The sequence below is a fragment of the Hipposideros armiger genome, unplaced genomic scaffold (assembly GCF_001890085.2).
Source record: "Hipposideros armiger isolate ML-2016 unplaced genomic scaffold, ASM189008v1 scaffold_171, whole genome shotgun sequence".
Lineage (NCBI taxonomy): Eukaryota > Metazoa > Chordata > Mammalia > Chiroptera > Hipposideridae > Hipposideros > Hipposideros armiger.
The window spans coordinates 2,746,842-2,767,979 of NW_017731521.1; the positions used below are offsets into that span (position 1 = coordinate 2,746,842).

At 37.8% G+C, this 21,138-nt stretch overlaps 1 protein-coding gene across 1 annotated transcript in view; it reads right to left on the reverse strand.

Moving 5' to 3' along the window:
• Positions 1-21,138, reverse strand: part of DNAH11 (dynein axonemal heavy chain 11) — a 307,848-nt gene that overhangs the window by 273,136 nt on the left and 13,574 nt on the right. Inside the window, exons 7-10 of the mRNA XM_019651988.1 lie at positions 14,911-15,144; positions 13,560-13,727; positions 5,168-5,284; positions 106-243 (exon numbers count right to left, since the gene is read on the reverse strand). Coding sequence (XP_019507533.1) covers positions 106-243; positions 5,168-5,284; positions 13,560-13,727; positions 14,911-15,144 — 657 coding nt within the window. The remainder of the gene's footprint in view (positions 1-105; positions 244-5,167; positions 5,285-13,559; positions 13,728-14,910; positions 15,145-21,138) is intronic.

Consider the following 21,138-nt stretch of genomic DNA (forward strand, 5'->3'; position numbering starts at 1 on the left):
TAGTGCCTGTATCTAATCTTTAGATATCATTAAATGCAGTCCTAGTTGATGGCCATTACCCATAAGAATGATGCTATGGCTGTGCTCAGCTTTACCCCCACTTACCTGTTTCACGTGTTCATTATACAATTGCTTACACATATTCAACTCGGCATTAAACATGTGCACCAGTGTGCTGTAATGTGGGCTGAAAATTTCCATGACAACTGGTTTCTCTAGAAAATTCCCAAATACGGTCAAAAGCTATAAAAATCAAAGTTAAAAAAAAGGTTAAGAACCATGGGTTTCTAGGACAAATACTCTGCTCACGATTTCTCTCATTAAACCTCTTCTATGACTAAAGTCAGAGCAAAAATCTAGAACCCTGCAAGCATTGTGCAATATCTCCACATTGAAAATGTATTTTTCCAATAAAGCAAATTCTAAATGTAATTTCCCTTCCTCAGCAGAAAATGAGAGGAGTCAGAAAAAAAAAACAGTCTGCCAGCAATCCCTGCTCACAGGTAATATTACTTCCTGTTGGGTGCCAGGAAACGTTTTAGAAGATGCTTTGCGGATATAAGAATTAGATTTATGTACTCTTTATTTGTTCTTCCCTCCTACACATGTGTTCTTTAGATACAGAATATCAAGGACCTCTAGGTCACTCCATTAATAATTATACCGGATGCATGTCACAATGACTGTCCTGCCCACAGCTGCCCATGTTCCATACCATACCACCCAGCCAAGCCCCAGCCAAGCAGCCTGAACAGCAGTGCTGACCTGCTCCTGTCCCAAGCACAACCACTCCACAGGCAGCCCATTCCTTCCATGTGAATGTCCTGACTCAAACCAATGCCTTGAGCTAATTAATTAGATTCATTTTCATTTTCATTTTCATTTCCTCTCCCTCTCCCTCTCCCTCTCCCTCTCCCTCTCTCTCTCAGAAGGAGAAACTGGGCATGGCAGGCGGAACCTATGCTGGCAAAATTTTGAGTCAGCATAAACTATGAGCAAGCAGAGGAAGCTAATAAGTAGGAGACAGAAAGAAGCAGGTACATGGACTGAAACAGGATCACATGACCAGCAAGCAGACTAGTGAAGGTCCTCAGACTCTCTTTGCTCAGTCCATGGAGACGCCTAGGTACTAACTAACCTTTACCATCAGTTTCCACAAAGCTTAGCCTATCCGGTGAGTCTAACCTTCGATTTCTATGAGCTCCTGTCTTGTTTTCTGCCCCACGTGGATTCTTCTGTGTGCTAGCTAGAGTGAGACAGATTTCTTTGCAAGCGAAAGAATGTCATTAAGATACATATTTTTGTATAAGCAATGTTTATATAGGGCTGACAATGTGCCAGGAACTCAATTTTAAGGGGCCTTAAAAATGCTATTATCACAAGCTCCAGATAAAGAAACTGAGCTGTGGAGAGGGAGTAACCTGCCCAAATTCACACAGCCAGTGGCGGAGCTGGCATTTGACAAGGGGCAGTCTGCATGGGACTGTGCTCTGTGCAGCCTCTAGTCAGCCCACATTTAAAATCATTCTTTTGTTGTTTGCTTACTCTGTGTAGGCTTCATAAAATGTTAGTTATTAAGCCTGTTATATAGAGTTTTCTTTGAAATAAAAGAAGATATTTTCTCAAAATAACTAAATATAATCAAGGTGACAGAAAACTATATAATAATACCAAGGTTTGTGCCTTGTTAGCGAAGTGGCAAAAGAACTGTTTTTTCCTCTTGGGGAAATAATAGGTGTTCCCGCAAATGTGTTTTCTTTAAAAGAACAGCTTCACTATAAACATTTTATAAACATTTCCATAAACTACATTCACTGAAATAAAAAAATGAACACAATGAAAAAATTATACAAACTAAAATGTAAATCTAACCATATCTTAGAAGCCAATTTAGACAAATAACATTCTGGCTTTTTTTTTTTTTCTGGGTAATACAAATTATAACTATTGTAGAAACTGCTAAATATTTTTAAATCTGCTTGGTTAGCTGCTACCTAACAAAATGTAAATTATTAACTTTCTTCTCACAACCATTGTTTTGTTGAGTTTGGACTTCATGTTTAAATTCAAAACTAAACACTGATACACAGATTTAACAAAGAAATGTACCCCAACAGCAGTAGGGAAACATTTATTTTACAACATTCTCTTTTAAACACTTATCATATCGACCACAGCTGAAACAATACCAGAAGCTTCCTAGCTGCATCTCCTGCCTATGCATAATGGGCCTTAACTCCAAGTGTAAAATAAGAAAGACAAAGAGAGAATTGTCTTTGGGGAGATTATAAAGCCAGAGGGTAGCAGTGGGAAAAACAACAAAAAAAGTCAGCCTTTTAGGCAGTATACATTATGATACTTTTTCAATCAATAATTACCCTCCACAATAATTGAACCTCTTGTTTCCTTGTCACAGTGGAACTAAGCTATTTTATAAAGAGTATAGATGTTTTCCTTCAGATCGACCTCAGGAGATTAAAGATGGACTCCCACTTTATGCTTCTGTTCCTAAATATCCCACTTGAGATCTGTAAGGTTTACCTTCATTTTCTTCCACTTCTTCGTTGCATTTTGTAATTATGTCTTTCATAAGGCTGCTGCCACTGTTCAAGCAATATATATTTACAGTTTTCCTAGGTTGCCCCTTTCAAAGATTGTTGCTGCCTGAACCATACACACTTCACGATTTTATAGTTTTCAATCACATTGTCTGAATACTTTTCTAGACACTTTTTTATCGTACACTTCACTCTACCTTCATGTAGACAAACTGTAAATTTTAGAGAAATACGTCCATGAGTAGTTTGCTTTTTGTTTTTTCAGTGAGTGCCAACACTGTAGACTTTGAACTGTAGTTTCATACTAGAGCAGAACAGTGTTTGGTTCCAGCGCCCTTCTTGGCCACGTCTTGGCTGAGAGCAGGCACTGAAGCCTGGTCTTCAGAGAACGCTCTGCAAATATTTAGTCCCTGGCACACAGCAGTAAGTGGTCAGAGTGCATCATCCCACACCTATGGTAGAAATCACTTCCTCCTTAAATATGCAACCCTGTAAAATTTTCTTCTGCCACCACTCTTCCTGCAGCTTCCCTCCAACAATGTCATTTCAGTCCTCTGACACCCAGTCAGCCCACCTAACTTCAAGCATTTAAGTGTCTGCTTTACACAAGGCATTACAGATGATCCAAATATTGTACAACAAAAATCGTAAGATGATGTCCCACCCTGCCGTAGTTCATCTTGTTTCAGTACAAGGTACAAATATGTGGAGAGTTAAAAATACATGAAGGGCCGGCCGAGTGGCGTGATGGTTAAGAACTGGCTTGGGACGCCAGAGGGCCCCGGTTCGGATCCCACATATGAGGGCCAGTGACACTGCCCTCCACAGCTAAGATGCTGAACAAAGCTCAACCTGGAGCTGGGCTGCTGTGAGTCACTGGCGACTGCGTAGGCTGCAGCCCCTGTGGCAGTGGGTTGCCATGGGCTACCGTATGTAGCCAGCAGCCAGCGTGAGAGGCCAGCAGCCACAGTGAGCGGCCGTCCAGAAGCCGGCGACTGATCTGCCTCATCCAGGAAGAGCGCAATGATGGTGCCAACTTGGGCCAGTGAAGCAACGTCCTCCACAACTAGACTGAAGAACAAAATGACAGCAACTTGTCTGTTCCCCTTCCCCCAATTCCCCAGCACTGTTCCCATCCCCCCAATTCCCCAATTAAAAAAAAATACATGAAAATAAGAGATACAATTGCTTAGGAAAAAAAAATTGGCACGTATTAGAAAAGAATCCATATTAATGGTTGTGTAAAGGGGAAGAAGACAGACTTGAATTGAGAAAAGCCTTCATAATTAAGACTTCATTCTACATTCTTTCTTCCCGTTATTTACAAAACCACTGACAAGTGGCTCCAGTCACAGAGGATTTGACAGGCTGCGGTGTAGCCAGTAAAAAATAATATTGTTGAATTCTGTTATAAAAGCATGAAAACATTCACTATTCAGTACTAACTGGAAAATTTTACCAAAGAGGGTCAGAATATGACGTCATTTTTGTCAAGGAGAAATATGCATACATATCCAGTCAAAGGGAAAGTGTGGCAGTATTCAATAGAACAGTATTTTTGAGAGACGGGATTACAGGTGGTTCTATTTTATAACAGGCTATATATTTTGGCCGGCAGCATCTCAGTTTCATCCAAGAGCTCTTAAAAAACAGAGCAGTACTTGATCCTCATGAATTCTCTATGTTTAAATGCTTGACTAGGGCAGAAATCACTAGTAGCTTCATACTATCTGACCAATTCATTTGCATTAGAAGGTCAAAACCAAACAAATATCTTAGACAAAGTCTGTGTCTGTTATATTGTTTTGCACTGCCGTTTCCAATGAATTGTGCCCATGATTCTCTAGCTATGTTTTTTCTGGTATTAAAGCCTCAATTCCTCTTTTGGGATGTCATCTGAATTTATAGTTGACTTTCAATTCTCTTTTTTGACATACAAATTTCAGACGGTGTCCCTGTTCCCCATATTAAAAGTTTTCCAGTTGGGAGGACTATCAAGATGCTTTTCTTTTATGCAACTCAATACATACACACCGTATTTCACCAATTCTATGAGAAACATTCTTTCATGTTTTAACATCTCTGAAATTAGACTACCTTATATAATCATGGCATTATAATTTTTGACATTTTTATTGATACACAAAGTAGTAGCATCTCTGATAATCAATGGTATATTATACCTGATGAAACACAGTATATAAATTGCTATTTATTTCAGTCAGAGTAATAAAATGGGCAGGTGAACCCAACATACGTAAACAATGGTAAAAAAAAAAATCCTCAATCAACGGATATTTTTCACTTTTCACAATAGCTTACTTTTGAATATTTCATTGGCCATGCCAAACCTGCTATAAAGGGGACGAGAGCCAAAACACTGTGAATGCAAGAAAAGATCCATAGTTAACACTGACCATGTTCAAAGTGAACTTCATCACTCATTGGTGCATTATTCAAAGTTTATAATTCAGCAAGCTGAATATGAAGAGAATGTGACTTAGTTAATAGATTACCAGGATCAGAAAGGAATGTATTCAGCCCTTTCATCTAACAGTCAAAATTATTCATTAGTAAATTATTATTATCATAGCTTCTTCAGAACTAACCTTAAATGCAGCTTCTAAACCATTGCAGTTCAAGAAAGCTTCACAAAGAATTGTCCCCAGCCTTCTGTCAAAATCCAAAGTTTTTGACTTAAACACAACATAATCACTTTCAAATTCCTGTAAAATTCAAAGTAAAGTATTAGTTTACAGGAAAGAGTCCAATAGTGAAAACTGCAATGATACAAGAATAACACACCTCCCCGCCTTTCTGAAAGAATTTACTTTTCATAGCAAGGTTGCAGGAAAGATAAAGAAAGAGCTTTATATGACCAACTGTTCAAGCGTCAGCCTTATAGAAACACTGAACATTTAGCAGCTGTCAGCCCATTTTTTTGCAATTCTTTTCACTGTTCCAGACCCCAACATCAGTCATTTAACCCACCAGTCCTTCTCCCAGTCCATTCTGATTATAAATGAAAGGGAGTCAAATACATATGAGGAAGGAGACTTGACTTTGGGGGGTGAACACACAATGCAATATACAGATGACGTATTATAGAATTGTACACTTGAAACCTATATAATTTTATTAACCAATGTCACCCCAATAAAATTTAATAAAATTATAAAAAAAGAAAAGCTTTTCAGAAAAGAAAAAACAAAAACAGAACCCACTCTCATTATAATTTTAGTATATCTATAAGTTTAATAGGTAGCTTTCCTGATTTGTGTTTCATGGAGCAGAAAAACCTATCAGGAAACACTTTCTTCAGGTGAGAACTAAAATCACAGATTCTGTAAGGAAGCATCATTAGTGATAAAGATGAAACAAAATACTCTTACATTTTCCCAGTGTCTTATTAATATGCAGTTAACAACCCCCAGTTTCCTCCTGATGTGAAACCACCCACTCCCATAATTAGAAAGCATGAAACAGTGAAAGAAGAACTATTATCTGCATAGCATTTCAATTCAGTCTTCAGTGAAGAAGTCCCAGAAATTCAGAAACTCTTTGAGCTTTCCTGTCAAACTGCCCCTGAATACATGCCACAAGTTTAACATAATGAAGTCCTTTGCTACCTCCATATACTGGCCCTCCATCTAGTAATAAAAACAGTAATAATAATAATGACAGCTAACATTTACTCAGTTTTCCATTCTAAATGATTTACATTTTTTATTAACTTAATTCTCACAACATATGATACAGGCAATATTTTTTTTCACTTTATAGGCAACAAAACAAACTCAGAGGACTTAAATAATTTGCCCACAGTCACACCATCGGTAGATGGGAGGACCAGAATTTAAAGCGGGGCAACGTGGCCCCAGAGTCCACACTGCAGCCATGATGCTTCTCAGAAGGAATGCACCTTCGGCTGAATGGAACACACGCTGAAAACAGAACGTAAGAGCAAAGTTCTAGAGGACTTTGTCAAATACCACAGTGCTTTATTTAGCACCAAGGAAGTCTCCAGTTCTCCTGAATTAGAGCCAGACAATCTCTTTCATTCAAGGACTACTGACTTTTAAAAGTAAACACAATTTCCCAACAAGTTGTAACAAGCCTAACTGACCCCACTTCTCAGTACGGCAACAAGGAACATACAACTTAGGATCTTCAAACATTGTTTGCATACTTAGTAAATAATATCTCAGAAGCGGGGAGGGAGGATGCTAATCTCCATCTTAGATCTCTCTCCCGCTTTCCCAAACTCTTTTCTCTCTTCCTCTCTCAAACCAAATTCAGAACTGCCAATGATTACCACTCCCCTAGGAAGTCCCAGATAATTCACACTTATCTTGCATATATCTCAACTCATCTACTTCTCTATAAAGCAGCTCTTCCTTTTATACACTCTAACAGGAATTTCTGCAATCTCTTTGACTCGGTTTTCTCTTGGTCAAGTGCTATCGATCTTTTCTCTTAACCACCTCTTGGATATGTCCACTACTATTCTACATCTTGCCAGGCAGCACCCTAATTCGGATCATAACTACCACTCACCTGGATTACTACTAACCACTTTCTACTTTCTTTGCCTCTAGTCCTGTCTCTCCGAATTATTCTTCAAGCTGCAGTCTAAACACGCTTTCTAAAACAGAAATCTTACTGTGGCACTCTTAACACATAATCCTCCAATTCATAACCTTAATTCAGAACCTTTGATTCCTTAAGATAAAGTCTCAAAATCTCACGGTAATCTACAAGGTCCTTTGTGATGTGGGCCCTATTTCCACTCTCAACTACTCCTTACCCCTCCCTTTTCAAATTCTAGGATCTAGCCAGCCTGCCTTATCACCTTCCCTCTCTTTGTGTAATACAATTTTCTGGTAACCTCTTTTTTTCCGCACCCACTCTTCACCTGTTTCACTTCTATTTATTGTTCACTTCTACTTATCTTTCAATTATTTTCTGTTTCCTTTTCACCTCCCCTGGGAAGAGGCCCTTCACAAATGCTCTCGTAGTACTCTATAATTGCCTGCCTGTATTCTCCCCTGGATTTAAAGCTCTAGGAGTCTAACGGCCAGGTTTATTTTTTTTCACAATTAGAGGACCAATATTTAATGAGGTTCCCAGCACATAGCTGTTTCACAATAAATATTTATTGAAGAATACATAATATGCTGGTATGACTCAAGAACCAATTACAAATTTTTTCTATATTCTGAAAACTGCAAAATCACCCTTTATTAAGTGACATGGGAAATGAAGAGTTTTAGCCAGAGAAATGCCATGGTTAGCCTGCGTGCCTAAAAGGCGCTCACTTGAGCTGCTGTGTGAACAGTCCCTCATGATGTCAAGGCAGGGGCTGAAGCAGTTGTAATCCAGGTTTTGCACTAAGTAGCCCATGACGCGTAGCATTTAATGAGTTGCAGAGGACAGGAAAGAGCAGGTTTGGGGAGAGGTAAAGCAGGGGTTTGCTGTTGCACATTTATTTTGAGATGTTGATTAAATATGTAAGTAAAAATGCAGAGTAGGTAGCTGACTCTACACTTTGCATTTGGGATTTAGGAAGGTCTTTTACCGTTACATTCATATAATGTGCTTTAGGTTTTGGAAAATGTTCTTTATTAAGTTGATGAAGTTCCCCTCCATGCCTATTTCTGAGAATTATCATGAATGGACACTGAATTTGGTCACATGCTTTTTATGCATCGATTAACATAACCATGATGTTTTTCTTCTTTCACCTGTTAATATGGGGACTACATGGATTTTCAAATACTGGACCAGCTATTCATCCCTAGAATAAACCCATTTAAACATGATGTATAATTTTTTTATGTTACTGAATTCTATTTGCTAATCATTTAAAGATTTTTACACCTATATTTAAGAGGGAAAATAGTTTTACTTTTCCCTTTTTTGCATTATTTTGCCTGGTTTTGGTATCAGGGTAATAACTACTAGTTTCATAAAACAAGTTGAGAAGTATTTCCTCCTCTTGTATTTCTGGAACAGATTGTGTATAATTGGTATTGATTTTTAAATATTTCGTAGAATACTCCAGTGAAACAATTGGGACTAGACATTTCCTTTTGGGGAGTTTTTAATCACAAATCCAATTTCCTTGATAGTTATAGTGTTATTCACATTACCTATTTCACCCAACATGAAAAAAAAATTGTGACTGTGTATTGAGGGACATTAACTAAACTTATTGTGATAATCATTTTGCAATATGTACATATAACAAATCATTATGTTATACACCTAAAACTAGTACAACGTTATATGTGAATTATATCTCAATTTTAAAATTATCTATTTCATATTCAGCGAGTTGTAGTAGTTATGGTTTTTTTAAGGAGTTGGTCAATTTCATCTAAATTGTCAAATTTACGTGTTTCTAGAGGTTGCTTTTTGTTTTGGGTTATTATTCTTTTAATGTCTACAGAGGATGTAATGATAGCCCAGTTCATTCTTAATGCTGGCAATCTACTTTTTTCTTTGCAGTGTTGCTAGAGCTTTGTCTTTTCAAAGAACTACCTCTTAGTGTAATTGATTTTTCTCTATTATTTTTGTTTTCAATTTTATTGATTTCTTCTCTTAATTATTTCCTTCCTCCTGATTGCTTTCTACCTACTTTGCTCTTCTTCCCCAGTTTCTTAGGGTAGAAAACTTAGATTATTGATTTGAGACTTTCTACTTTTTTAATATCTGCATTTTAGTGCTATAAATTTCCCTCTCAGAACTGCTTTAGCTGTTCCCATACATTTTGATATGTTGTATTTTCATTTTCATTCAGTTCTCTACATTTTATTTCCTTTGAACTACTTCTTTGACTCATGGAATATTTAGAAATGTACTTTCTAGTTTCCACGTTTCTAGAGATTCTCGTTTCCATAATTTATTTCTAGTTTGATTCCACTGTCATCAAAAACATACTCTGTATGATTTCAAATATTATAAATTTGTTTAAGTTTGTCTTATGGCCCAGGATATGAACTGCATATCATGGTACATGTCCCACGAGCACTTGAAAAGAATGTGAATTCTCCTGTTGTTGCATGGAGTGTTTTATAAATGTTGGTTAGATCTTCTTGGTTGATGGTACTGATTTCTACATCCTTGCTGATTTCTCATCAACTTATTCTTTCAAATGCTGAGAAAGGAGCATCGAAACCTCCAACTAAAATTGTGGATTTGTCTATTTTTATTTTTTTTTTAGTTCTATCAGCTTTTTAATCACATAGTCTGCTGCTCTGTTGTTTGATGCATGTGCATTTAGGATTGATACATTTAGGAACTCCTACAACTCAACAACAATAGAACCCAGTTCAAAAATTGGAAAAAGTCTTGAATAGACATTTCTCCAAAGATATAAAAATGGCCAAGAAGCACTCGAAAAGATGATCGATGCCACTAATCAATAGAAAAATGCAAATCAAACCACAATGAGATATCACTTCACAGCCATTAAGATGGCTAATATCCAAAAAAGGAAAGCAGAAAGGGAGGAAGGAAGGGAGAAAGGAAGGGAGGAAGGAAGAGGAGAAATATTGGTGAGGATGTGGTGACATCAGAATCTTTCTGCATTGCTGGTGGGAAGGCAAAATGGTTCAACCATTGTGGAAAACAGTTTGGAAATTCCTCAAAAAGTTAAACAGAATAGCCATATGATTCAGCAATTCTAATCCTATATACCCAAAAGAATCGAAAGCAGGGACTCAAACAGATACTTGTACATCAATGTTCACAGCACCATAGTCACAACAGCCAAAATGTGCAAACAACCCAAGTATCCATCAACAAAGAAACAAAATTCAGTATATACATACAATGGATTATTTAGCCTTAAAAAGAAATTAAATTCTGACATGCTACAATATGGATGAACCTTGAAGACATTATGCTAAGTGAAATAAGACAGACACAAAAGACAAATACTATATGAGTCCACTTAGATGAAGTACCTAAAATAAACCAATTCAGAGAGAGAGGGAAGAATAAAGGTTACCAGGGACTGAGGGGGGACGCGACGGAGAATTTCCATTTAATGGGGAGAGTTTTTATTTCGGATGATAAAAAGTCCTGTAAGTGGATAGTAGTGATGGCTACACAACATTGTGAATATACTTAATGCCCCTGAATTGTACACTTACAAATTTAAATGGTAAATTTTACGTAAAATACATTTTACCATAGTTTTTTTAAAAGAAAAACACCAAAAACCTTACCTCCATTTTTATCTCTTTACTTTCTCGCATTTGTAATACAATGATCTTAAATATTTTCTGTACATACATTCGCTTCCACCATCAAACATAATTTATGCAACTCAGGAAGATAAGGCAAGTCTAGTGTATTTACACACATTTTTTTTTGCTTACCATATTCTTCCTGGTGTCAATTAACAGACAAAGTGGAGCCAAGTGGTGGCTATTATGAAGAATAGCCACCATCCTTGCTTAGTTACCTGGGAAATTTTAATTAATCAAGTAACACCTCAAAATGTCATCAAAGCAAAGCTCCTAAGTCTAAAGTCACCTGACAAGCTGTTATACATAAGTAAGAAAACAAGTCTCTTAGAAAGTTTGATATTATAATACAATATTGTTGTCTAGATTCACTAATATGAAACTTGCTAAGAGACTTGAACTTAATGACTACAATTACTAAACAGAAAGGATAATTATTTAATGTGACAGAGGTGCTAATTGTCGCTACTGTGACAATCGTATTACAATGTAGCAATGTAGCAAATTAATAATAAATGTACACCTTAAATTTGCATGATGTTACATGTCAAATGTATTTCAATTTAAAAAAATAAGAAAGCACGTCTCTGCCCATAATTGTCCAGACCTCAAATAGCCCTGTAAGAAGAAATCAAAGAAAATACCTAAAGTGACCTTTCCATTCAATATTAATAATTGAGAAACCCTAAAACATTTTATGGATACACCTGAGAAAACCCACATTCTGTAAATGGGCCACAGTGTTGGACCTTTTGTCACACCAGTAAAGTCTCAGAGCCTAACTAACAGGCTTGAGGTGGATGAAGAGAGAGAAATAACAGAATTTTCAAAAGCAAATTACCAGGAATTATTTCTTTAATTTACTAGAACATATTTAAACCATTTCCATTCAAAAGTGCAAGGCTAACCACGATACACTCAATTGCTATGTTAGCACTAGCGTATATTCAGTGGGGACCAGGGAAGACACTGGGGTGTATGCAGTGGGAGGGGAAGGGCATGTGTCATGTGGATACACCTGTGGAAGCAGTTTACTAAAATAGTGTCTCATAAAAATTACCAACTGATTTCATCTTAAAACTCAGAGTACAATGAACTCAGCTTAAAAGGCACCAAATTGAATAGCTTATTAAACAAAAAAACATATAATCACTGCAATATTCTGAGTCAACATTGATCATCAGGACTCACTCAAAAAAAAAAAAGGACAGTTCTTCAATATAAGCATACCAATTAAGTGAACTTTTAGTTAATTCCACTTTGATTTCAAGGAATGACCAAAGTCCAGGAACATCTAGATTCTATTCTAGGGGAGAGAATCAGACAGGATGAATGGGGACTTTCAGGACAGGTTACTGATGTCTCCAACCTGGACCTGCAGACCACAGGTAAGCCTGGCCCATTTTATTTGCAAAATAAATGGGGTTCCAAAATATCAAATACAAGTACTAAACACAAATACCAAGCAGGCGTATGTCCAGAGCAAATTCATGTTCTGTTCCTGTACGCCTGTGACTCTGCAGGCTTTGGGCAGACACAGGGATAAATTCCAGACCTTTGGTGTTGACAAGGCAGTGACAGCCACTAAACCTGGCCATGGTCTCGAACCCCGGCATGCTGAAAATCTGCCAGGGTTTGTAATAGTGAGGAAATCAAGACTCTCCTGCTACTTGAGTGCATCTGAGGGTCCTGTGCACAGTGGGTCCCACTCCTGTGTTTGGCTATTTGGGAGAGCTAAGCTAAGGTTCCCCTAAGAGTCCACTCCATCCACGTTCACTGAATGCCCACCAAGTGCCAGATGTCATACCAGCTCCTGGGCATGAGCTCAGGCTATCAAGACCAGTCCCAGCTTCCTCCTGCTTTCCCACAAATTAGCAGGGACACACAATGACAGTGTCTTCTTACCATTAATGCCACTTCCCAAAAGCTGACTACAGTTCAGAGGGAAAGTTTGACCACTGACCGTGGTGTCCTCAAACAAAGCGAACACATTGCACTTGTACATTCCAAAGAATGGATTATTAGGCCAAATGTAAACACAACAGTGAATAAATTCACATTCCTTATAAAACAATAAGGACGAGAGCTAAAATCTTCTTCTTCTCCTTCCACTTCTTCATTTTTTTTTTTTAACCCAGCCTTCTCTGTTCTTGGCAAACCATTAAAATAAAGCTATTTTTATCCTAGAGCTGCAGGGATGCTCACAGGAAACTCCCTGGCTACTAACATGCTGGGAGAGACAGAAGTCTGAAAGCTTCCTCCTATTTCCCGAGGTTAAAATTTGAAATTATAAATAGGTCTAAAGAATAACAGCAAAAAATATGAGACAACATATATATTAATGACATATGTAGTGAGTAGGGTGAAACTAAATGTTGAAATAGACCAAAAAACGTTCTAGTGATGCAGGAAAAGGCTAAAATAAAACACACAAGTTACATGGACATCAGATTACCAGATCGAAATGAGTTAATTTGGAAGGTTCCTTTTCAAAATACAGAATCAAAACTCAAAGCCAGGCTGAGGTCCACTGTGATGTCAGAAACAGTTCTAAACTGAACACGCAAAACCCTAAGTTCTGGTCCCTGATCTATCACTAAGCAAGAAACTTCAGGCAAGTCATTTAACCACTTTCATCCTAGAGAGGTTGGACCGAAGGGTACCTATTATCACTGTGACCTATCGTCGTTTCCAACTGTAAAATTACAGGATTCTATGAAATAAAAATGCAAAGGTATAATATTACCATGTTATTGTAATCAGACGGGTCATAAGTGCTCTGTTTAAAAATTTCACAGAGTTCCATAAATTCTTCACTCATCTTGTGGATTTGTCCATTTAAAATTGCTCCCTTGGTACCGCCAAATTCAAGTCTCTCCAGTTTTTCAAATTCCAATATGGTGACAAATAAATCCTTTGTAAAAACAAAGAACAGTAAAGATCTTTCCACCATCTTGAACAGGACAAGAGCACTTTAAAGTTTCAAAGAAGTAATATTTTCAAACATTCAAAATCCATGAATTCATGGACACTTACATGATTGGGAAAATGTTAATGATTTAGTCGAACAAAGTAACAGCTACTTTTAAAAATCATACTCCCATTTTCATATTTATTGAAAATTATCTAGCAGTAGAGGCAAACCGAACTTACCATTGCTAAACATAAGGCTGTAATTTTATATCCTAATTATAAATCAGATCCCCAGGTAATGTCCAAAACACACTTTCAGCCACCTATAGTTTGCAGTGAATCAGCTGTCTCTTATTGAAAGGGAGCTTAAGAGATTATTATGAAAGGGAGACACAAGTTGCCTGAGGTTATGCATTTAGCTTTCAGACCTTAAGAGGCATTCAGGCTGATTAGGTGATAAGAATTTTTAAAACATAAAGCTCCAATCTTCAATAAAATTTAATAAATCTTATATCAGCAAAAAAGCCCAAGCTTGCTAATAAGAGCTTTCCAAAGAAAATAAAGTGTCACTAGTTCAAACTTTTAAAAAAAAACCTTAGCCAGTTGGCTCCATACTAATAGGTGGGTATTCGAATGTGTGTACAAGTGTGTTTTCAGTGTTTGTTTTCTAGGTATTTAAAACATATTTATACAGTGCACACATTTTCATGTGCTTTTCATTCAGTTTTATAAATGGTTTTAATATTTAACAGTATAGTGTATTTATTTATATACTAAAAGTTAGTGGGTATTTTAGATCATCATATTGTTTTCAGGTACGGAATCCCAATGCCAAACATTAAACACATAGAGGAAAAGGGGGATTAGTTTACAGCTTCCTGATTTACAACTGTCTTCTAAGAGCCTAGTAAGTTGTAAATCAAGGGTCACTGGTACATAAAAAGATTCACTTACACTCATTGTAACACAAGAATCAAAAATGAATTTTTAAAAAAAAGACAAACTAAAGCTTTTAAAGCTATCTTTATAGCACTGATCTTGTGAGCTCCTCCTGAGAGTCACTAAGAAAGGCACCCTGCCACTTCCCACACAAGTAGAATAAACTGTTCTTCAAATCATAAACACCTACAGGATTCCTGATCCCACCTACAATATGAATAAATTACAAATCAATCAATGAATACCTCTATTTTCATGAACCGGTCAAGAAATTTGTCAAATCTACAAAACACCAGATGAGATTGAAAATCCCACGGCTTCAGCTCCTTGTTTTCCATACAATAGTTGGCCAATCCTTTTCTATAGTTGAAAAAAGAATGTTTGAAAGTCTTTAAGATGTTAATGGCCATCTGCACCTTTTCCAGGGAGTCTTCAATTTCTCCTTTCAAAAGGTCTCCAGGCGAAAGGTAAGCTGTCGCCTAGGATTTAATGAAAGGAAACAATGATAAAAACATGTGAAATAATTTTTTACTGAAAACATGTTTCAATGAATCTTTTTATTTAATTTTTTTTCAATGAATAATTTTTACATGACAATGTCCTGAATTGGGCCAGCAATGCTGTGAGACAGAAAGCACAAACTGTAGAAATTCAGGCACTTAGGTTTCAATGACATACCTGTATACATTAGAATAATCTACAGAAGACTAAAATTTCTGAATTCCTACGCTCCAGCAATAGCTAAATTCCTGCTAAGCTTCACTGATATGACAACTGTGTAATCAGAATTTGCATGGATATTCCTGCCAGCAAATATTCTGCACACTTATTTTTTTAATATAAAGAAATACATAAGCCAGGAGGAAAAATACCAGACCATGGATTTTACAGATAAGGTCACCTTATCCTGCAGCATAAGGTCACTTGCAAAGAGAGAAAGAGCTGATATGGGTGAGTATACCATTGGCAATTCTTGGAAGTTAGCAAACTTCTCTTCTGGGGCTTACACAGAACTATAGGACATAAAATCTAGTTGATATATGCCAAATGAACTAGGTAGTTTTGAAAAGAGGAAAGGGAAAGGACAGAAGGATTAAAGAAAGAGACACAGATCTACGCAGCACTGGCCAAACGCACAGGAAACTCAGCTCAGTTTCTTCTAGTTCTTCTCTCCATATTTGTCATGAACATTAGAGTTTCCTTCTTTAAGGAACTCAAGAACTTACAAATTCTAAAGGGTCTTTTGTATACTGTGACTTCCTGACGCATCTGAACCTCATCTAAATTACAATGAGTCCTCACTTACCATCTAGATAGGTTCTGTGACTAAGCAAAATGACAAAACCAGTTTTACCAGAGACTAATTGATATAAACAAGAGTTAAGTTCCTAGGGCATCTCATCAACATTATAACAGAACAACACTGAATGAAATGACATTATTCAAAAACCGGCTGAGTAGGTTTAAACCGTGTCCCTTTAACCCTGTGGTTGCTTAGAAAGTTTATTAGAGGCCTCAATGGAGAATGTAATGAAAGCCACTGATTTCAACAGGAGAGGAAAGGAGTTTTTTCTAAATGTAGACTTATCATCCTCCTTGTCCCATTAATGGCTACAGTTCTATGTGCAATATGGACTCTATGCCATAAATTCAAGAAGTAACAAGAAAATCATTAACTACCCAAAAACCCTACTGATTAGAATCCTTCAAGTTCTGGGTGTAGAGTCCTAATCTGTGCTCTTATTTCTCCCTCAGCTGGATGGAAAATGAACCTCTACAGGAAGGCTGCTAACATTTCACACAGCACAGGGAGAACTACCAGTCATCCCTTGCAATGTGAGTTTAAAACAGTTTACACTTTGCTATGGACTAGGGATTCCGATACCTTTAGGTAAAGGTATGCATGCTTTATAGTGAATACGTCCTGTTAGGAAGCAAAAAAACTATGGAGATCACTCCATTGCCTTGTGTTTCAGTAGCCCCACTGTGACCTAATTACCTCCATCTGAAGAAACTACCCTTGGGCAGCTGTCCTTATAGTCATTCTCCTGTTTCGTGGCTGACCCTCACACACAGGAGACAATCATAGCAATTCCCTGTCATACAGCCCGCAGTTGAATAAGACCTCCTAAGATAAGGGTATAGCACTAAATATCCTAGATTACAAAACCCAGACTACACCCTTTCACTGGGTAGCAGGCTATGTGAGAGGAAAAAAGCATCAGCAAGCTCGGGAGACCTGGCTGTGATCCAATTAGGGGCCACCAACTGGTTTTATGACTTCAGCTAGATTGTCTCCAAGGAACTCTGTTGCCTAATCTGCAAAAGGAGAGAGATGACGTCATGACTCTCAAGACCCCTTTTCGCTCTTAAGCTCGGGGTTATTTTCTGCTTCTTACAGTACGCAGCTCATGGAGCAAACCCAACCAGCCCAGCTCTTCATACTCGCTCATCCTCAACGGTATCCACACAAACAACGAAAAGCCACCGGGTATAGGATGAACTGGTTCCACTGGGGAGGTCTTAAAAACTAAAACACTGCTGCCAATTTATTTATTGATAAGCCAATTCATCAATTAGCATTTAAGCAAATTCATCAAGGATATTGTTCGCGTGCTGCCTGTCTCCCAGTTTCTTCTTTCCTCGTTTTCATGTGCTTATGAATTTTTACTTTTGTTCAATCTTGACACCTTCTCTCCAAGCTCGACCTCTCAGACTTGAATTCTTCCTTACCTCGGATCTTGCGAATGACAACATCCATAAACAGTGGTACCCAGCCATGGAACAGACAGAGGGGCGAGCCTAGAGCGGTGATGATGCACAATGACCAGGCAGCAAAGCCATGTTACCAGAGAAACTTTTAAAACAGAACCCATCATCAAAGCTCAAGGGTGTTATCATCTAAGGTGGCCAGACGATGCCTTTTATGTGTCTGGCCTAAATAAGTTAGTGGTCACTATGAGAAACAGTGAAGAGAAACGCATTTGCTCCTAAAGTAACAGAGGGTTTCCGGCTATGACTGGAATGTCTGGAAGGATCAGGCAGACAATAAAAATGAGTGAAGCAGATCGGGTAACAGCAGGTAATGGAGACCATGCTCACCTGGATAGCATGTGACCCCATCTAAAAGGGCACTGGAAGCTCTAGCAACTGGCTGTGACAACAGGGATGCCAGAGCCAGTGTAGTGAGATCTCAGTGCAGGCTGAAATGCGAAATTTAAATGAGAATTCAAATTGATTATCGGCAATTTTAATTTTAATATACTATGCAAAATGAAAACACTGCATTGATCTATAGGCCAAATGCAGCTGACCGCCAGCCAGCTTATGACCTCTGATGTATAACACAGCAAGTGTTCAAATGTTTCATAAACACTTTAAGGCCGGAGTTTCATGGAAGCAAAGTACAGGAAAGCTATATGAGGAAATACAATTATAGAAAATATGTAAGATGTGTAATCACACAAATCATGCAAGGTACAAACTAAGAAACATTACCACTATATACCTGATAAATCATACCAACTTTAAAAAAAAAACAGTAATGCTCAAAGCTGGTGAGTTAAACTAAATCTTTTTACACATTGATAATAGTAATGCAACTGATATAACTTTTTAGAAAAAAAATTATAAATATTAAGTATTATTCAAGAGCCATGAAGAGATTGTACCCTTTGATCAACATCAGGAATTTATTTTAAGCCAATTATCCAAGTTAAGAAAACAGAATTTTTGTATTAAGTTGTTTTCTGCATGTTTATAAATAGAAGAGGCTGGAATCAATCTAAATATCCAGAGTAACAAAATCACTTTTCAAGAAGCTAGAAAAAAATTACATGCAAGATAAAATGCATAATTATACCTAAGTTTTGGGGGAAATAAAAATTAAAAATGCTAAATGTTAGGGTGATAGAGCTGCAGGACGACTTCCATTGTTATAAATTTTGTGCAATGAGAATATTTTATAATTATCACTAGAACACCATATTATGTTGAAATTAAAAATAAAAACATTTAAAAAGTAAAAAATAATAAAAACTTTTTTTTTTTTTAAGCTGAGCCATCCTGCCACCTGTTGGCAGCTCAACAGCAATTCAGCTCAGGCTGGGACTCGAACCGCTGTTGCTCAGAGCTCAAACTCTTGAGCGAGCTCTTAACCAACTGAGCCACTCGGCCGGCCCCCATAAAAACATTTTAAAATATGAAGGATAGCATAATGAGTAAGAACTCTATCACTTACAAGCTGGGTGATCTTAAAAAAGCTATTTATTTTCTCTGGACTTCAGAGTTTTTTTAAATATAAAATGGGTCTACTAATAGCACCTTTGTCACAGTGTTGCTATGAATTGAATTTGTGAATTTCTGTAAAGGGCTCAGAAGAGTTCCTGGCAAATAATAGGCCTTATGTAATATTTGTTGAATAAATATAAAAATAAAATTAGACAGCAAACAATCTGTGAAGGGCCGGGGGGAGTTCAGCTGTTCAGGGAACCCAGGTAGGCAAACTGGCTCACTGCTGATTTTTTATTCCTAACATGTTGGGGCAGATTTACTACTAAGTCCCTTTGAAGAATCAAGGAAATGAGGTCAACAGAACCTTTGAACAGAAGGCAAGAACAGTAACCAAGGAACAAGAAAAGCTACATTATGTCCTTGGAAGACTGACAAACTCTGGCCATTGACGCAGACTAGGGGTCAGGGGTAACAGGTTTACAGGCTCATAGGTAACCAAGATTTCCTGTAAGCCACCGACAATAGTGAATGACCATGTCTGGGGTTTACACAGTAACAGGGCTTCTTCTCAAAATGAGATGAGGATCCCTCCAAAGGGGTTTGGGAGAAATGATGGTTCTCATCACTGATCCTGCAGTGGGGTTCACGGTCTCTCACATGGAGAGCCAAACCATTAGGACCCAGGACAAAAACTGAGTTTGCACAACAGAGAAGCAGGCATAGAATGAAGCCACAGAAATGACACCATGTAGCAAGGACCTGACCTGTAATCTCCTACCAAGAGCTTCAACTAGCTTGTAAATCAACAGTTTGGAACTTTTGTGAGCCTCTATTAAATTCCACACTGGACATTCCACTCAGGTTATCTCGTTTGATCCTCACAATAGCCCATGGACTAAGCACTTACAGATGTGGAAACCGAGGCTCAGAGAAGTAATTTAACTTCTCTTAAGTGGCACGAGATTTGAACCTAGATTGGTCTGAGTTCAATGTCCTTTCCACGTCACTCCACCTCTTCAGAAGCAGGGAGAAAAATATAAGCATATTAATAACTCAATGTCCTAGTTCAGAAACTCTTAACTATAAGTCAGGACACCTGTTCTCTAGTCTGGTTTTCCCCCTAAATTCTCAGGGAAATTGAGCAAATGATATCTTCAGTCTCAGTTAACTCTTCTGAAAAAAAACAAAAAACAAAAAATCCAGGGATTGAGTTGGAACATCATGCCCCAACCAGTTTATCCTACAACATTTTTCTCTTTATTGCTAAGAACAGGAAAATTCTGGTGTCTGGAGAAACAGGAGCTCTGAGCTGCTTGTCTTGACTACAAACAGACTTTCAGAGCTCCAAACAAATCCCTTTCCATTTACTCCACCATGCAATAAAAAAATAATAAATTAATTTTTCTACATGAGCCATGATGTGGAAACCACTGGGAAGCACTAAGACTATCTGTGATTTAGGTCAATCACAGTTGTCCACTTTCCTGTAGCAAAAAATCCAGGCCTTTCCAAAATACTCTATCTCTTTGGCCACAATTATTCCAGGAATGGAAATAAAACACACTGAGCCAGAACTAAAAAGGAACCCAGCCTCTTTCCAGTGAAGCTCCTTCTCTGCTGCAAGGGTATACGTCTAGGGCTACCAACAGCCACCTTCTTCAACGTGTGGTGACAGTCTGAGAATAAAGTCAAACACACACCAGAAAAATGGAGGATGGTGGGAAGCTCTGAAACTATTATCTAGTCCTCTGGAACAAGCTATTCCTGAAGTCACTGCATTTTTAGACTTTCTAGTTTCACATAAACGTATACTTTTTTTTTTTTTTTTTTAACTTCAGTTTGTCAGTTGCAACTGGAGATCCAATTCTGGTGGGAAGCCTTCTTAACCCTCTGTTTGGTGCAATTGACCGCACAGATTCATTACACACAAATTTTCAAACATTTAACACTTAAGTATTGTGGCTTATTGCTTCTGTATCTTCCCCCTCTACAGTAACCTATCACCAGTCGTGTTTGTGACTTAGTACAGTAAAGACGTATTTCATAGAGGCATCTTTGTGTGCAATGAATCTGTGAGATCAGTTGCACCAGATGGAGGGTTAAGAACTCAAAGGCTGGGCCGGCCGAGTGGCACGATGGTTAAGAACTGGCTTGGGGGCCGGCCGAGTGGCGCGATGGTTAAGAACTGGCTTGGGATGCCAGAGGGCCCCGGTTCGGATCCCACATATGAGGGCCAGTGA